This window comes from Denticeps clupeoides, chromosome 19 (assembly GCF_900700375.1).
Source record: "Denticeps clupeoides chromosome 19, fDenClu1.1, whole genome shotgun sequence".
NCBI lineage: Eukaryota > Metazoa > Chordata > Actinopteri > Clupeiformes > Denticipitidae > Denticeps > Denticeps clupeoides.
In genome coordinates this window covers 8,866,669-8,885,851 of record NC_041725.1, presented here as the reverse complement: position 1 = coordinate 8,885,851, position 19,183 = coordinate 8,866,669, and the positions used below count along the sequence as shown (strand labels likewise).

The following is a 19,183-nucleotide window of genomic DNA, read 5'->3' as shown; positions in this document are numbered from 1 at the left end:
TTTAACTTATACTCGAATGGCATTGTCCCGATTGGGTGCACATGGAGACGCACCTGGCTCCAATCTGGAGGACGGTTATAAGTCACAATTGAGAAGCCCATCGGCGGCTGCGACATTTTGAGAATGTCCCATTTCTGACCCCACTATCTCTTCGCCAGGCTCCCCATGGACTGGGAAGACACAGACGATGATGAGAGCAATGATGTCTCGAGTTGGTGGGCGGTTGGTACTGGGATGGCACCACCCATCGCACGCAATCGCAGAGAGGTCTGTGGATACCCACATGACTTCCGGTGGTGCGATGACGAGGATAGAGAGAGACAGACAGCGAGGAGGAAGACGGTGACACAGGGGTAAACTGGTGGAAGAGGGCGATGGGAAGTCGCCAGCCAGCAACTGCACTGCTGGGACTGCCTCGCGGGGAATCCGCCTCTCCACCGCCGGTCGTGGACATGCCTACCTTCTGCCCGGACGTTCCCCAGCTGAACGGCAGCACAGCACCAGCACTCCCGCCTGATGCAGAGAACGTCCCCATTGTGCCTGGACCCTTCTCAGGAGCAGCAGGTTCATGCAAACCCTTCCAAACATCCTGTGGTGTGTACTTTGCTGCTCATCCCTCGCTCTCAGATGCAGAGAAGATCAGCACCATAATCGTGCATCTGACTGGGACAGCGTGAGCCTTTTGGCAGCAGGGAGAGACAGAATGGCTTACTGGGACTTTGTGAAGCTTCTGAGTTTGATAGGCCAGAGCCCAAGCTATGGATCAAACCCTGCCCCACCACCACACCCAGAACCAGCCAGGATCCTGTACAGGAAGACAGTGTGGGACTCAACATTGGCGGGTGACCAGAGGGTCACGCCTCCCGTGATCCTGGCTGTGCCTCCTGAGGAGGTCCCGGAGAGGACGATGTCTGGGAGCCAGCCAGAGGCTCTGCGTCCTCTGTGGCAGGACACAGCAGGGCTCGTGGTTCCCGCCGTCCATGCCCCATCTTCCACTGATGGTGCTGCTTGGGCTTCATGGACGTAGCCCGTGGAGAGGGGGGGTTCTGTCACGATAAGGTGCAGCTGGAAATGCACCTGCCACAAATATGATTGACATAAGGAACAGGGTGGTAGTAGCCTAGTGGGTAACACACTCGCCTATGAACCAGAAGACCCAGGTTCAGATCCCACTTACTATCATTGTGTCCCTGAGCAAGACTGTCCCTATGACTACTGATTGTAAGTTGCCCTGGATAAGGGCATGATAAATGCTGTAAATGTAAATGTAAAAGCAGAGGACACATTCCGTGCACCGTGTGCTGTGCTGCTGTGTTTCACGATGACAATCACTTCACTTTCACTTTAGTAGTTTTATCATTCCTAGCCTTTCCGTATTCTTCTTTCTTGTTAATTTGTTTTGGTGATTTGTTAAAGTGTTTTTAATATGGAAATGGTAGGTACAATAACAATAGCATTTATTTCTTATCACATACATTATGTCTCAGTGGGCTTTGACAGACCCTGCAGCTGACACCCCTAGCTCTTGATCCTTCTGCACACAAGGAAAAACTCTTGGAGAGAGAGAAAAAGAAAAGAAGAAACCTTGGGAAGGAGTGAGACAGATAGGGACCCCCTTGCAGGATAGATTGATCCTCAAATTGGAGTCAGTGCAGGGTTGGTAATGATTTCTCCAGGAAAGAAAAATTACTAGTAACATATGTCCATTAAAAAGTTGACCAGTTAGGGACCCTCTTCCAGGGAAGAGTGAGCCTGACATTGGTGTCAGTGCAGGGTTGGGTGGACAATGTAGGACAGCCTAGGTGAGATGAGCCTCATAGTATAGTATAGGGGGGTTTAATTGTAACAAAGCCATGCAAAAACATGGAGAAATATCCAATAACCAAATAAGGACTAAACACAAGGGTAGTGCATAACTATATATATAGAGTGCCCAGCACATGGACCATGGACTGAACTCCCCATCCACTGAGCGTCTCATGATGTGCTTTAACTCGCTCCTGGGGAAGAATCGTATAAGTTATTATACGGTCACTCAGTGGACAGGGGTTTACAAGACTCTCTCTAATCCCAGCACTTCTGGCCATTTGCTGCTTTTTTGGCCACCTGCTGATGGTCTATGTTTGTGAGGGGGAGGCCACCGCTTCGCGATAATGTGGGGGATCTTAGTTAACCCAGGATAAGAGTTACACTGAATGTTTTAGATTTCAGCTCTTTATACAATGCAAAGAGATGTATATAATGCAATTATATGAAATGTAATGTAAAACTGTATAACCTGTGAACTTTGCACAAAACCACTTTGCACAAAATGACTGCGCTTTTTACCTTACTGCTCTTTTTTTTTTTTATGGCTCTTTTTTTCTTTTCTTTAAACATTGTAAAAAAAAGAAAAAAACTGTAACTCATTTGCACACCTTCACCGTACCAATTACACATATTTTATGTTAAAGACGTAAAAGTGTAATATTTGGTTATGTTTGCAATATTTTCATATTGGTTCATTGTTTACTTGCAACATTTGCAATACTGTGGTCTGTAGCAGTCGCAAAAAACATTTCACTGCACATCATACCGTGTATGACTGTGTATGTGACAAATAAAATTTGAATTTGAATAGAAATACAATATTCACATAAGATTTTTAAATTATATTTTAAATAACAATGCTGGTAACTGTTCATTATTCATGTCTTCTTAGACCAAGTTCTTTCTCAAATTTACATGTTACCTGTGTTACAGGTAGAAATATTTTACAGGTTATCTACATTAATTTAGCCTGGTTTTGAGTGTGAGTACAAATTAGGCTATATGGACAAACGCATAAAGGAAAGAAATGACCCACAGCGACTGACAAGCATTCAACCTGAATTCAGAGATTCAATTCAGCCTGAAACACGTAAAGGTAGTTAAAGATAAAGCAAAACAACTTGAATGCTCAATCTGCTTTTCTCAGAGGTATTTGAGGCCCGCCCAGAAAGAAGTAACCTAATGCATAATGACACGTCAACGTGGCACAGCCTGCTTTACGTCAGCATGGGACAGCCTGCTTTACGTCAGCATTTCTTAAAAATATTTAATAAGAAGGAAGAGACGTGTGGGAAGAGAAAGAGCAGCTATGTTGGCTTCCCTGTATTTGTTTTTATACTTGCTCTGGAAGTCATTGTCACTGTTGCTGCTCTTGTTGTCCGTTACCTGCAGCTTTGGCACATATGACACCTGCCAACTACTGAAACAGTTTCCTTTGGTTAGCATGCAACGGGATGGGGATTTAATTATCGGAGGGCTTTTTGAGGTCCATTTAATTACCGTGTTTCCAGAACTGACTTTCCGGGCTGAACCAGATCAGCCTTGGTGTTATCAGTAAGTTTGGGGAAATGTGTGGCCACCATGATCATGAGATGGCGTTGATTTAATGACTGACTAGCTCTTTCTGTTGTTGGATGAAATAATGTGTGTTGCTTATTGTTCAATGTAGATTTCATCTGAATTTATATCATCCTCAGGTTTTATTTGGATGGATTTAAGACGGCCCAGGCTATGGCATTTACCATAGATGAAATTAATAAGAACCCCAACCTTCTTCCCAACATCACCTTAGGCTACCGTCTCTATGACAACTGCATCAAGCTTGGAGTGGCTCTTCGCGCAGCTATGGCCCTGATCAGTGGAACAGAAACCTCCTTCTCTGACCTCAGCTGTAGTGGGACTCCTCCTTTACTGGCCATAGTAGGCGATTCCACATCCACTCATTCCATTGCCATGTCAAGCGTCTTGGATTTGTTTCGGATGCCGATGGTATGAAGCGGCAGATGCTGCTATTATTATTATGGGCACTTTTAATTCTACATTGTTTGTTGTCCTCCCTGGTATTAGTTCAGCTATCTTAAACTGTAATTTAAATCTCATGATGTTTAAACTGTGACAGGGTTTAGTTTGAAAATAAGTGGTAATTTACCGCCTATGTGTTATGAAATTAATCAGATAAAGAATCATTTTAAAATGTCTAATTCTACCACTTCTATTATTATTATTATTATTATTATTGCATTAATAGTATAATTGTTATTGTACGTTTATTTTTTTTACATTCAGCACTTACACAAAATTGACACAAAATCCAAAAAATATCAACAATACAGTATGTTACAATCTCTAAAATAAAGTGGTGTCCTGATGCCAAAAAAAAAAAAATAAATAATAATATATCTATGCTTTTGGAAAGAGTAAAATTGCCATATATCTGTGTTTTGTTTTCTAGGTAAGCTACTTTGCCACCTGTTCCTGTTTGAGTGACAAGCAACGCTACCCCTTTTTTTTCAGGACCATTCCCAGCGATGCATTCCAGGTGAGAGCTATGATGCAGATCCTGAAGCACTTTGGCTGGACCTGGGTGGGGCTCATTGTCAGCAATGACGACTACGGCCTGAATGCTGCGCAGTCATTTCATCAAGATATTAGTGTATTTGGTGGCTGTGTGGCGTTCTATGAAATCCTGCCCAAAGACAATGACATGAAGGAAATCAGACGAATAATAAACGTCATTCAGACGTCAACCTCCCGTGTCATCGTGGTGTATTCCAATGAGGCCTACCTGCTGCCCCTAATGGACGAGGTGCTGCGGCTGAACGTGACACGGCAGTGGATTGCTAGCGAAGCTTGGTCTCTGAGTCCCGTCTTCCTCACTCCAAGCATGCTTCCAGTCCTCAGGGGCACGTTAGGCATTGCAGTTCGCCGGGGAGAAATTGTTGGCCTGCAGGAGTTCCTACTGAGTCTCCGCCCTGATAGTGATCCTGGTAATGTCATGGTGATAAAGTTCTGGGAAGATATGTTTCAGTGTAGGTTTAATCCTGTCAAAGCCCAGACTGAAATGAATGGACGAGTGTGTTCCGGAAATGAGGATTTGACTACGAGCCTGGAATACAGTGATGTGTCTGAGCTTAGAGGATCCTATAATGTTTACAAAGCAGTTTATGCCCTGGCATATGCTCTCCATGACCTGCTACATTGTGTGCCAGGAAAAGGGCCCTTCAGTGGTGGAAGCTGTGCCAGTCTTCACAATTTACAGCCCTGGCAGGTACACTATTCCCTACACTGATCAAACAGTATAGTGAGTATATACTGTAAAATGTGCCATTCACTGTCTTCATTACTGCACCAACCGTTCAAATTTTTATTATGTTTCCACTCCAGCTGCTTCACTACCTGCATGGCGTGAACTTCACTACAGCTTACGGAGATCAGGTGTCATTTGATGAAAACGGTGACGCGCTGGCCATCTATGATATAGTGAGCTGGACTGGAGTGTCAGGTGGTGCAATGAAGGGTCGTGAAGTAGGCGTTGTTGATGAATCCCAACCTGCTGGGAAAGTGCTCCGACTGGATGATGAAAAAATCGTGTGGAATTTTGAAAATAACAGAGTGATTTGATGTTTCTTACTTATTTGTATTACTTTATCACAAAATAAATCAATATCATGCAAGCTGAGAAAATATATATGAAATATTTAATCACCATTCATACAAGGCTGATTTGATATTTATCAAAACCTGCATTCATTTCCTTCATTACTTTTCACAGCCCCCCCACTCAGTGTGTAGTGAGCCCTGCCCCCCAGGCACCCGGAAAGCCACGAAGAAGGGCCTACCTGTCTGCTGCTTTGACTGCATACCCTGTGCAGATGGAGAGATCAGTACAGGTGAATAAAGTGCTTTAATGTAATTTGTAATAAGGTTAATTGCTCATGCACATTTTGTTAAATATTCAGAAGTAAACAGTGAAGGATTTGGGAATTTTTTCTCGTCGTGAATTTACCTAGCAGAAGTCGTATTTTCTTTTGCCCTCATTTCTGATTTCCTCATTGCCCTCATTTCCCCTGTGATTTTTTAATTTGTATTCAGATGCCAGTGAATGTTTGAAGTGCCCAGAGGATTTATGGTCGAACCCACAGAAGGACCGCTGTGTTCCTAAAGAAGTTGAGTTTCTCTCCTATGAAGATGCCTTGGGCATTTCTCTGTCCACAGCCTCTCTGTTTGGTGCGTGTGCTTGTGCTGGGGTCCTGGCAGTCTTTGCCCACCACCGTCAGACTCCTGTGGTTCGTGCCAACAACTCGGAACTGAGCTTCCTGATCCTGATGTCTCTAAAACTCTGCTTCCTGTGTGCTCTTCTGTTCATTGGTCAGCCCAGACTGTGGACCTGCCAGCTGCGTCATGCAGTATTCGGCATCAGCTTTGTTCTCTGTGTCTCCAGTATCCTGGTGAAGACCATGGTGGTGGTGGCTGTGTTTAAGGCGTCACGGCCTGAGGGCCAGGGGGCCATGAAGTGGTTTGGTGCTCCACAGCAGAGAGGCACTGTTCTGATCCTAACTGCCTTTCAGGTGGTCATCTGTGCCGTCTGGTTGTCCACAGCCTCCCCCGCGCCACACAAAAACACCCAGAGCTCAAAGATTGTGTTTGAGTGTGCTGTGGGCTCAATGGCTGGGTTTGCTACACTGCTGGGCTACATTGGTCTACTGGCTGCTGTCAGCTTCCTGTTGGCCTTCCTGGCACGAAACCTTCCAGACACTTTTAATGAGGCCAAGTTCATCACCTTCAGCATGCTCATCTTCTGTGCTGTGTGGATCGCCTTCATCCCTGCCTACGTCAGTTCCCCAGGGAAGTACGCAGATGCTGTGGAGATCTTTGCCATCCTGGCCTCCAGCTTTGGCCTTTTAATTTCTATATTTGCCCCCAAATGTTACATAATTCTTCTCCATCCAGAGAGAAACACCAAGAAAGCTCTCATGGGACGAACACCTGCTAAGAACTAGATCTTTTATACATTTGTACAATTACTGTAAATTTTACAGTTTTGGTCTCATTAAATCTTGCAAAAATTATTTTGTTTTTTTTGCAGTTCATGAGAACATGCCTAAAATTAACCTTTCGCTATTAAAATATTTTTTAGCCAATGGTGATGTCAACCGGACAGGGGTGGAAAAGTTAATTGCTAGTTATATTTGTACTGTTGCAATAAAACATTTACAATATGACTGAAGGATCTTAAAAAAGGAAAATATAAAACATCTGACTAAGCCTTATAAATGTATTTAATTTCAACATTGTAAGTGTCATGCCACATGGGTGAAGTATTGAGGAGGTACAAACACTTGACAATGAGAAACAAATGAGAACTTTTAACTAATGAAACAAAAAGGCACAATGGGCAAAACTCAAAAACCTATAGCATGTGCACTAACCATCATGCAACAGCCTGTGAGTCCTGCATGCACACTAATAAAGAGCAAGTTATCAGGACTAGTGTTGAGTTGTTTACAAATGACTCAAGAAACGTACTGAACCAAATCACTTTCTCAAGTGATTTGTTCATTTCTAAGTTCAGTTGAACTGTTAGTCTGTGCGCCGCAGGAGGGAGGAAAGGACCACAATCCGCCGGGTCCTTGACACCTGAATGAACATATAACTCAGTAAACTACACTCTCCTGCTCAAGTATCAAGTATAAGAAAATTTATTTAATTTTTTTATTGTTTTTATATATAGAAACATGATAAAAAGATGTTCTTGAATGTAAAATGAAAAGGTTTGCACATACACCTTTATTGCCAAAGGTGCTGGGATGCCTGTCTTTATGCATCCATGACATCCCATGTTGTAGGAAAAGGCCTGGCTCACAGTCTCTGCTCTAATTCATCACTAATGTTGTTCTGTCCGGTTGAGGTCACAGCTCAGATTTGTCCATCAGAGTTGCTGTTATATACCACTCTCCTTCCGATATCTTATAATACCAGTAACCATTGACTGTAGAAATTTAGTATGAGGGAAATTGCATGGCTGGACTTATTGCACAGGTGGCATCCTGTCATGGTGTGACCCATTCAGTCTGTATGCCTAAAGACCTAATTTTACATAACCATGGCCTAGGATTGACTGGAACACCAATACTTTCGGCATCATGGTGTATGCTGAGGGAAGAGGTTTTTATTCAATTCATTTTGTCATGTTTCGTGCATTGCCTCCCCCTAGTGGATTATGTAGGATGTTGTTTTTTCTGTCTAGTACTAATTTATTTGATGTATTAGAGATTGTCTTAAAGGTTTATAAGAGTCTAAGAGATTTTCTGTACTTGTATGAATTGTCCATTAGATGTCCATGATCTAACATGATTCAAGATTCATATTGGTTTATTGTCAGTACAACAGTATACACAGTATACCATGTATTCAAATAACGTTTCACAAAGTCACAGTGTTGCCCAATGTAGCAAAGTAAGAGTAGAGTTTCTAATTCTAATGGTGTTGTAAACTTAGTCTTAGTAGTCAAGGTAACTCGTTACTACCCACAACTGATTAAATTTTTTTTTTTTTTTTGGTTTGTTGAGGAAACAAAAGTCAGATCAACTGTAAGTTACCATTTGAAATCTCCTGTCCTCAGATGTAGTGAAAAAGAAATGAAACGGACATGTTGTCTCTGCGGTATTACAGACCCACCCCAAACTGTCACCACCTGCCATATATAAAACAACATGTCACCATTCCTCAAAAGGACTTTAACAGGGGATCATATTTACTTAGCCGAAATGCAGCTGTACGTCTGTCCTTTTCTTTTCTGGAAACTGCTGTCATGCTCAGTGTTCTTGACATTTCTACGCAGCAGCTCTGGTGGACTTGACTCCTGCAAGCTACGAAAGGAGTTTCGTTTGCTTGGCATGCACAAAGATGGTGATGTGATTATAGGGGGACTTTATGAGGTTCATTTGATCACTGTGTTTCCGGAACTATCTTTCATGATTGAACCTGAGCAGCCATGGTGTTATGAGTATGTTTAAAAAATTTGATTTAAAAAAGATACCACAAGCTTACAAAATCTGCAGGAATTATTAAATCTATGTTTTTTTCTGATGCTATGTAATCCTACTTTATTATTTTACTGTATTGCAGACTTAATAAATTAATTAATAATTAATAAAAATGAGAAGAATAGAATAACATCCCTGTTTTGTTCACAGGTTGTATATGGATGGATTCAAGACAGCTCTGGCCATGGCTTTTACTATAGATGAAATCAATAGAAACCCCAACCTGCTCCCCAACATCACATTAGGCTATCATATCTATGACAACTGCATAAAACTTGGCGTGGCTCTTCGGGCAGCCATGGCTCTTATCAGTGGCACAGAGAAATCCATCTCAAACCTCAATTGTAGCGGGTCCCCTCCCATGTTGGGTGTAGTGGGAGATCCTACCACCACTCATTCCATCGCGATGTCAAGTGTACTAGACTTGTTTCATATGCCAATGGTAGGAGCCAGAGTCTGCAGAGAGGTTAAAATATTGCTGTGGTGCTGATGTGTTGGTTTATATTTGCATGTTCATTTACAAATAAGCCAAATTAGTTGTAAATTTTGAGTAATTGGTACGTGACATTTATTTCTTTGTGCTTCAGAATGATGATGATGATTACCTAAATAAGCATCTCTGAAACTGACAGCATAACTCACAAAAATGTCTTTATTTAGTGAAGATGGGTTTATAACGTCTTAACTTCTCTGTTCTCCTCTAGGTAAGCTACTTTGCCACCTGTTCATGTTTGAGCAATAAGCAGCGCTACCCCTTTTTTTTCAGGACCATTCCCAGCGATGCATTTCAGGTGAGAGCCATGATGCAGATCCTGAAGCACTTTGGCTGGACCTGGGTAGGGCTCATTGTCAGCAATGACGACTACGGCCTGAACGCTGCACAGTCGTTTCATCAGGATATTAGTGGGTATGGTGGATGTGTTGCCTTCTATGAAATCCTGCCCAGAGAAAAAGACATGGACGAGATCAGACGAATTATTCATGTTATTCAGACGTCTACCTCAAATGTGATTGTGGTGTATTCCAATGAAGCTGACTTAATGCCCCTTATGGATGAGGTGCTGCATCTAAATGTGACACGGCAGTGGATTGCCAGCGAGGCCTGGTCCCTGAGCCCTGTCTTCCTTACCTCACGTTTACTGCCTGTCCTTAGGGGCACTCTGGGCATCGCAGTACGCCGGGGGGAAATTGAAGGGCTGAAGGAGTTCCTGCTGAGCCTCCGCCCTGATGATGACCCCAGCAATGGCATGGTGAGGACGTTTTGGGAAGACATGTTCAAGTGTAGGTTTAATCACGCTCAAGCTGAGACCGAAACGGGAGGAACAGTGTGTACTGGAGATGAGGATCTGACATCGAACCAGGAATATGGGGATGTGTCTGAGCTTAGAGGATCCTATAATGTTTACAAAGCAGTTTATGCCCTGGCACATGCTCTACATGAGCTGCTCAGCTGTGTGCCCGGAAGTGGGCCCTTTGGTGGGCATAGCTGTGCCAGTCTTCACAATTTACAACCCTGGCAGGTACGTTTCCGTACATTCCTTACACATTTGACATTCTAATAATAAATATATCTGGTAAAAAATTTGAAGGCTCTCTCTTTCTCTGTCATTGTTTCACGGCACATGTCATGCCCAGCTGCTTTACTACCTGCACAGAGTGAACTTCACCACCAGTTATGGAGATCAGGTGTCATTTGATGAAAACGGTGATGCTCTGGCCATCTATGATATAGTGAGCTGGACAGGGTTGCCCGATGGTTCAGTAAAGGGTCGAGAAGTGGGCGTTGTTGATGAATCCCAACCTGCTGGAAAAGTGCTTCGACTGGACGAAGACAAAATACTCTGGAACTTTGAAAATAACAAAGTGACTTTTTTATTTAAAAATTCCTAATTAAACATGATTTAATTACACTGCTTTTGCAGTATGTATGCAACATAACAGTGGAATCGCCGTTAAAAAACATTATGGGATTTATATGATTTTGTTATTTTCACAGCCACCTCATTCGGTTTGTAGTGAGCCCTGCCCCCCAGGCACCCGGAAAGCCACAAAGAAGGGCCTACCTGTCTGCTGCTTTGACTGCATACCCTGTGCAGATGGGGAGATAAGTACAGGTAAAAACATATACACTGTCAAGAAAGCATGGAATACAGTGGAATGTACAAAACTACCAAACCTTAAAGACATTGACCTTAGAATTATAAGAAATAATTAAAAATAATTAAAAAGAAGAAACTATTTAATTAACATTTTTTTTTAAACATCATCCCCTACCCGTCCTGTTTTTTAGATTTCATTGAGTGTTTAAAATGTCCGTTGGATTTTTGGTCAAACCCAGAAAAGACCCACTGTGTTCCAAAAGAGGTTGAGTTTTTGTCATATGAGGACCCCTTGGGAATTTCCCTGTCCACAGCCTCTCTTCTTGGTGCGTGTGCCTGTGCTGGTGTCCTTGTGGTCTTCGCTCATCACCGTCACACTCCTGTGGTCCGTGCCAACAACTCAGAACTGAGCTTCCTGATCCTGATGTCTCTAAAACTCTGCTTCCTGTGTGCTCTGCTGTTCATTGGTCAGCCCAGACTGTGGACCTGCCAGCTGCGTCATGCAGTATTCGGCATCAGCTTTGTTCTCTGTGTCTCCAGTATCCTGGTGAAGACCGTGGTGGTGGTGGCTGTGTTTAAGGCATCAAAGCCTGAGGGTCAGGGACTCATGAAGTGGTTTGGTGCTCCACAGCAGAGAGGCAGTGTTCTGATCCTAACTGCCTTTCAGGTGGTCATCTGTGCCGTCTGGTTGTCCACAGCCTCCCCCGCGCCACACAAAAATACTAACTTCCAGAGCTCAAAGATTGTGTTTGAGTGTGCTGTGGGCTCAATGGCTGGGTTTGCTACACTGCTGGGCTACATTGGTCTACTGGCTGCTGTCAGCTTCCTGTTGGCCTTCCTGGCACGAAACCTTCCTGACACTTTCAATGAAGCCAAGTTCATCACCTTCAGCATGCTCATCTTCTGTGCTGTGTGGATCGCCTTCATACCTGCCTATGTCAGCTCCCCAGGGAAGTATGCAGACGCGGTGGAGATCTTTGCCATCCTGGCCTCCAGCTTTGGCCTATTAATTTCCATTTTTGCACCAAAGTGCTACATAATTCTTCTCCATCCAGAGAGAAACACCAAGAAAGCTCTCATGGGCCGAACACCTGCTAAGAAATAGACATGTCTACATTTTTTGCTTGTGAAATGTATAGAAGAATGTTTTTACAAATTCAAGAATGCGTAATAAATCAGTAATTAATTATATATGTTCATCACTGAAGTTAATACTTGATGTGTTTGAGCTTGTAACCTTTTGAATAAATGCATGCTGTGTTTGGCTGTGGGTCAAATGACAGTGAATGGGCTACGTATTGCAGAGATATTTAAATAGATGGATAAAGACGTGACATGCTTGATATTATTTTTTCTCATCAAGACAAAAGTTACCTAAATAAAAAAACACTTGTTATGGAAAAAATTATTCCACAATCTCATGTACGTGCTGTTTGATTTTAGGTACAGCGGTAAAAATTGACCTGAAGTGCGCCAAGAAACTGGAGAAATCGGTGTGTCATTGCCACCCTGAGGACATTCTGAGAGGCACAGTTGTTGTAAAGACAAAGTTGTAAAGGCCTTCCTGCTTGCAATTCAAGCGCATTTGCACAGCCCTTTGAGTCTTAATTTTGTCTTTATGCAAAGGTTGAGCAAATTGAATATGGTACTTTGAACCATAAGGTACCTGAGTGCTGATATATCGGTAATAACAGCTTTCTTACAGTGTAAGTTATAGATCATTGCAGGAAAAAGATTTGATTACGTGCCACCCAGTTTTCTCAGAGGTGTTCTCCGAGTTCATGCGCAAGAGGACACGTCAGCAAGGATCCACCTGCGCTATATAAGATTACAGGTGGACATTCCCTCGATTATACAGAGAGAGACAGGGAGAAAGAAAAATCCAAGATATGTGGGTCTCTCTGTGTCTCTTTCTATGTCTGCACTCGAAACATTTATCGGCTTCACCAATCACGTCCTCCTTTACATCCAGCTCTGGTGCTTACGACTCATGCCATCTTCAAGAACAGTTTCGACTGGTTGGCATGTATCGAGACGGAGACGTGATGATAGGGGGGCTTTTTGAGGTTCACCTGATCACTGTGTTTCCAGAACTTTCTTTCACTGCTAAGCCAGAGCAACCATGGTGTCATACGTGAGTTGTGAAAAAAGCTTCTAGGCCTCAATCACTGTACCATCCAAGTCTGCAATTTAATTCAATTTAATCACATTTATCGATTTTTAAATGTAATTCAATTGTACTGTATCCAGATCCAAAAACCTCAAAAGATAAAAAAAAAACATTTGAAGAACAATTTGTATTATAATATTGTATATATGTTGTACACCATGTTTCTGCAATATCACTGAATGTGTATATAAATTATTATTAATTCATATGCAGTTAATTTTCTTTTTTATTGCTAGGTTTGACTTGGATGGATTTAAGGCTATACAGACTATGGCTTTTGCTGTAGACGAGATCAACAGAAATCCCAACCTGCTTCCCAGTGTCACATTAGGCTACCGCATCTATGACAATTGTGTGAAGCTCGGAGTGGCTTTTCGGGCAGCCATGGCCCTCATTAGTGGGACAGAAATGTCCTACTCTAACCTCAACTGTAGCGGGTCACCTCCTGTGTTGGGAATCGTAGGAGATCCTGGGTCCACTCATTCCATTGCTATTTCTAGTGTCCTGGGTTTGTTCCGTATGCCAATGGTATGAAGCAGGGAGGGTTGTCTTGTGTAAATTCACGGAATGTTTAGTGTTATCAGGTTTTCAGCAAATAACTATTTAATGGCACAATATAATTTTCTGGTTTGCTGTTAAGCTTTGAGACCACTTTTTCAGTCACAAAAAATGTGAAGACTAAGGAAATTATATGTGCTTTTTGTGAAAAGAGACAGATTAGGAGGGGCAAATTATGTTTAATTAGGAAAAGTGTCTTGTGTGGGTAGTTTTCTTGCATTCAGATTGCTCATGCCAAAGCAGGGCCTTTAAAGTATGTGGATTCGCTGTTCAGCTGTAACTTGTATACATGTACGAGGTAACCATTGTGGTGTGGTATACTGCTGTTGTTCCTATTTTTCTATTGTTATTACTTCAGTCAACCTCAATGTCTCATGGCTTTGACCAAAAATGTAAAATCTTCTCCTTCGGCAGATTATTTTCCTTATTGTGTTAAATACTGTATCATATTTAGTTTATGGATCAGGATCATAGGACAATTTTATAAATAATTATCTTTAATGTTATAAGATATGTGAATGTAATTATTGTAAATTGTATAAGATATCCAGAGGTGGTACAACTGGCTTCTCTTTAAAATTCTAAAGAAATATGATATACAGTTTGTTTTATATTGTAATAGATATATTATGTCTAATTAATTATATCTATAATCATACATCACGTTTGCAGTTTGCCTGTATTTTTTAATACGTCTCTTGCTTTGTCTTTTCTAGGTAAGCTACTTTGCCACTTGTTCCTGTTTAAGTGACAGGCGCCGCTACCCCTTTTTTTTCAGGACCATTCCTAGTGATGCGTTTCAGGTGAGAGCCATGATGCAGATCCTGAAGCGATTTGACTGGACCTGGGTGGGGCTCATTGTCAGCAACGACGACTATGGCCTACATGCTGCACAGTCCTTTCAACAGGACATCAGTGGATTTGGAGGCTGTGTGGCCTTCTTTGAAATTTTACCCAAAGACAATGATTTGAAAGAGATCAGAAGGATTATGGATGTTATTCAGCACTCCGTCTCTCGTGTCATTGTTGTAATTTCTACCGAAGCTTATATTCTGCCCTTGATGGATGAGGTTCTGCGATTAAATTTGACACGACAGTGGATTGCCAGTGAGGCCTGGTCCATGTCTCCACTTTTCCTCACATCACGCTTGCTGCCTGTCCTCAGGGGAACTCTGGGTATTGCAATACGCCGGGGGGAGATCGATGGGCTGAAAGAGTTCCTGCTAAGCCTCCGTCCTGACAATGACCCTGGAAATGGCCTGGTCAGAAAATTCTGGGAGGACATGTTCAAGTGCAGATTTGCACCTGATGTTGCTCAGACCGAAACTGAGGGAAGATTGTGCACTGGACACGAGGATCTGACAACAGCAGACATGGAATATGGTGATGTGTCTGAACTCAGACCTGCATATAATGTTTACAAAGCAGTGTACGCCCTGGCACACACTCTTCACAACCTGCTGAATTGCGTGCCAGGAAAAGGACCTTTCAGTGGGCATAGCTGCGCCAGCCTTCATAATATTCAGCCCTGGCAGGTACAGCTAACTTATATACTGGCATCCCCTTGTTTCAGCAGTTGAATCGTATACAGTTGTTTCCCTCTGGATGTGACTGCTGTGGCCTTTCTGATTTCACATCTCTATCTGATCCCCATCCAGCTCCTTCACTACCTTCAGACAGTGAACTTCACCACAGGCTTTGGGGATCAGGTGTCCTTTGACAAAAATGGTGACGCTTTGGCCATCTATGACATTGTGAGCTGGACTGGGATGCCAGATGGTACAATGAAAGCTCGCACAGTGGGTGATGTCGATGAATCAAAGCCTGCTGGGCACGTACTCAGTCTTCAGGATGACAAGATTACATGGAATTTTGGAAATAACAAAGTAATTGCATTAATATATATTTTGTCATTATTTTTAATCATGTAATCATGTTCAATTCTTTGTTTTCATAGATATTTAAACAACTCTCTTTCCTTGCCATGGTATTCACAGCCATCCCGCTCAGTGTGTAGTGAACCTTGTAGCCCAGGTACCAGGAAAGCCACAAAGAAGGGCCTGCCTGTCTGCTGCTTTGACTGCCTGCCCTGTGCAGATGGCGAGATCACAAACACTACAGGTGACCTAAACAAAAACGTTTGTGTCTATTTGTGACATTTTTGCATGAACATTTGTGTGTCTGTTTAATTACCATACATAAGGAGCAGCAAATAGCCACGGTATTGGCCCAAGAATACAACAACCTCAAAAATAAGACATTACAGCTACAAGCTATTTTTGGATCAAAACCTTTACATAACCTTCATTCATTTTGTATTGATTTTGTATTGTCATCACAGATTCCATTGAGTGTTTCAAGTGTCCAGAAGAGTTCTGGTCAAACCCTCAAAAGATCCAGTGTGTCCCTAAAGAAGTGGAGTTTCTCTCATATGAAGAAGCACTGGGTATTTCTTTGACTGCAGCCTCTCTTCTTGGTGCGTGTGCTTGTGCTGGGGTTCTGGCAGTCTTCGCTCATCACCGTCACACTCCTGTGGTTCGTGCCAACAACTCAGAACTGAGCTTCCTGATCCTGATGTCTCTAAAACTCTGCTTCCTGTGTGCTCTGCTGTTCATTGGTCAGCCCAGACTGTGGACCTGCCAGCTGCGTCATGCAGTTTTCGGCATCAGCTTTGTTCTCTGTGTCTCCAGTATCCTGGTGAAGACCATGGTGGTGGTGGCTGTGTTTAAGGCCTCACGGCCTGAGGGCCAGGGAGCCATGAAGTGGTTTGGTGCTCCACAGCAGAGAGGCACTGTTCTGATCCTAACAGCTCTTCAGGTGGCCATCTGCACCATCTGGTTGACCACAGCATCCCCAGTTCCATTCAAAAATACCCAGAGCTCAAAGATTGTGTTTGAGTGTGCTGTGGGCTCAATGGCTGGGTTTGCTACACTGCTGGGCTACATTGGTCTACTGGCTGCTGTCAGCTTCCTGTTGGCCTTCCTGGCACGAAACCTTCCAGACACTTTTAATGAGGCCAAGTTCATCACCTTCAGCATGCTCATCTTCTGTGCTGTGTGGATCGCCTTCATCCCTGCCTATGTCAGCTCCCCAGGAAAGTATGCAGATGCTGTGGAGATCTTTGCCATCTTGGCCTCCAGCTTTGGCCTTTTAATTTCCATTTTTGCCCCAAAATGCTACATAATTCTTCTCCATCCAGAGAGAAACACCAAGAAAGCTCTCATGGCTCGGGGCTCTAGCTAATAGTTAGCTTAACAATCAGCCAGATCCTAAAAGTACACTTTACTAAAACGTGTGTGAATTTAGTGTGCCATAAACAAATAAATAAATTTTAATTGAACATGATTATTATTATTATTTTAGACTTTTATATAACATGAATCACACAAACACACAGAAAGGAAGCAGGAACGACAACAGTCTCAGACAATTATAATGACTAACACTTACATTTTAAGGCAAATAGTTGTACATATTGCACTCAGTTATTAGTAAGAGGAACATGTGCCTTCTGCCACCTTACATCTTTCACACATTGATGAACCTGAGGGGTAGATACGGTGCAACTTTGAGTAGAGCACGTGGATTAAAGCAAAAGAAAAAAATCATATGGCTGAAGAAATGTTTTAAGAACCAAATTCTTTGTGTCGTGTGTTCAAAGCTGTTCAGGTGGGGAACTCCCAATGGTTCACACAGACAGACACACAGACAAAACAATCAGAGATCGTGATCAGCAAAAGGAAGCAGCAAACAGATCATTAGGCTGGGATGATAATCAAGTTCAAGCCCTTAAACATTACATTTAGATTTTCTTTTTCTGTCATTTATTTTGTATTAATTTCAGCTCAGTGAAGCACTTTAAGCACCTTCACATTTCAGTAAGTTTCCTTTCTTGTAGAATTGTGCTTAAAATAAAGAACTTTATAAACCAGATTGTTATTTAATCATTTACAAGACAATATGGCCTGGGCAGGGATTTAAAAAGAAGAAAAAGGTGAACCTGTACAACTGCAGTGCTAAATGTGATGCAGTTGAAAATTTGGTGCACCTACCTGCAAAGGGCAATGACGGGAAGCCTTGGACAACCAGTTGACTAACACCAAGACTACGGTGCTGCCAACTGACTGGGTCAGTCCCAGGATAAATGTATCATCCTGAAGAACACCAGGATGTCATCGAGGTAGATTAAATCAAAGTGATCAAGGTATTCTCTAAGGACATCGTTCACTAAGGCATGGAACATAGTAGGGCTGTTGGAAAGTTGAAGGCAGTGTGGTGCAGGGGTAGAGGGTACTTTTAATTGTAATGTCGTTTAGTTTGCGATTGTCTATGCAAGACCTAAGGCCCCCATTACAAAGTAGAACGGGGCTGCCGCAGGAGACGTTGAGGGCTTTATGGACATGGCCTGATGTTCAGCTTGTGACACAGAATAGAGACAGCCCATGGGAGGGTGTGGTTCCATGCACCAGGTTGATGGCCTGGTCATAGGCCTAATGTGGGGGCAATGATGTGACCCGATCCTAGTTGAACCCCCCAGCTGAAATGAAGATCAAAGGGGAGCCCGGTTCGAACCTTGGAGAGGTTGTGGGCACAACCTGGGCCAAAAAGCAAGACATGGGACGAAGAACATTGCTGGGCAGTGCACATGATTCAATGCAGGGTTCTGCAAGACAGGCAGTCAATGACAAGGAGTGTGGTAGGTGGTAGGTGTGGCTTAATTAGGAGCATGGCACATAGTGATTAGCATGGCTTGGCAAGCATGGGACATGATCAAGGATGTGGCTTGGCAAGGGGCGTGGTGCTTAATTATGGGCATAGTTTGGAAAGAAGTGTCATGCATGATGGTGGGCATTGCTTGGCATGGGTCTGGGTGGGATGTGGAGTGTGGACATGGGCGTGGTGGTTCCAGAGGCCAGTAGGGTGTGGTTCTGGCATCTGCTTCTGCACCTGTTTTTCTAGGTCCTTGTACTATATTGACTGGGATAAATATAAGTGCATATTAAAATATCGATTTCATTGACTAAAAAAGACTAAAATGTCATCAGTTTTCATTGACTAATTTAGACTTAAATTAATGCTCTGATGTTTAGTTGACAAACTTAACTAGCCCAAAAGAAGTCTAGACGTGATTATGACTAATAATGACTATAATTACAGCTTGATGCAAAGAATAGACAAAAGAATAAAACTGGCAGCCAAAACAAATGTAATGGCAAATTATATTTACTATGCATATATATATATTAGAACATATTGCATGAGTAAAAAATGTTTTTTTTTTCATTGTGGACTTCTTCAAAACACAACACCGCTCACGGGGCCATGTCACCATGGCACCACCGACCATATAAAACAATGCATGTGACATTTCTGAAGGAACTCCGTGGAAGGCGCAGAGAGGGGGGAGCAGATATGTGGGTCTATCTGTGCCTCTTTATCTGTCTCACCTGGAAACCCTCAGCTTCCGCCCTGAACTCTTCTTACTCATTCACCTCTGGCGC

At 42.8% G+C, this 19,183-nt stretch overlaps 3 protein-coding genes across 4 annotated transcripts; all 3 read left to right on the top strand.

Annotated features, from left to right (window-relative positions):
* Nucleotides 1–3,117: 3,117 nt before the first annotated feature.
* Nucleotides 3,118–6,878, top strand: LOC114769017 (extracellular calcium-sensing receptor-like). Of its 2 annotated transcripts, XM_028961683.1 has the most exons (6): nucleotides 3,118–3,363; nucleotides 3,507–3,798; nucleotides 4,262–5,077; nucleotides 5,194–5,421; nucleotides 5,582–5,699; nucleotides 5,902–6,878. In XM_028961683.1, the coding sequence occupies exons 1-6, from the start codon at nucleotides 3,119–3,121 to the stop codon at nucleotides 6,807–6,809; spliced, it is 2,607 nt and encodes an 868-aa protein (XP_028817516.1). In that variant the 5' UTR covers nucleotide 3,118; the 3' UTR covers nucleotides 6,810–6,878. The 2 variants fall into 2 exon arrangements, with proteins under 2 accessions (XP_028817516.1, XP_028817517.1); XM_028961684.1 differs by lacking the exon at nucleotides 3,118–3,363 and having other exon boundaries at nucleotides 3,712–3,798; nucleotides 4,324–5,077.
* Nucleotides 6,879–8,556: 1,678 nt separating this feature from the next.
* Nucleotides 8,557–12,364, top strand: LOC114769054 (extracellular calcium-sensing receptor-like). The gene is made up of 6 exons (XM_028961740.1): nucleotides 8,557–8,815; nucleotides 9,006–9,297; nucleotides 9,560–10,375; nucleotides 10,491–10,718; nucleotides 10,852–10,969; nucleotides 11,146–12,364. The coding sequence occupies exons 1-6, from the start codon at nucleotides 8,577–8,579 to the stop codon at nucleotides 12,057–12,059; spliced, it is 2,607 nt and encodes an 868-aa protein (XP_028817573.1). The 5' UTR covers nucleotides 8,557–8,576; the 3' UTR covers nucleotides 12,060–12,364.
* Nucleotides 12,365–12,793: 429 nt separating this feature from the next.
* On the top strand, nucleotides 12,794–17,022 carry LOC114769081 (extracellular calcium-sensing receptor-like). Its single transcript, XM_028961807.1, has 6 exons — nucleotides 12,794–13,088; nucleotides 13,361–13,652; nucleotides 14,399–15,217; nucleotides 15,341–15,568; nucleotides 15,680–15,803; nucleotides 16,024–17,022. The coding sequence occupies exons 1-6, from the start codon at nucleotides 12,844–12,846 to the stop codon at nucleotides 16,923–16,925; spliced, it is 2,610 nt and encodes an 869-aa protein (XP_028817640.1). The 5' UTR covers nucleotides 12,794–12,843; the 3' UTR covers nucleotides 16,926–17,022.
* The last annotated feature ends 2,161 nt before the right edge of the window (nucleotides 17,023–19,183 follow it).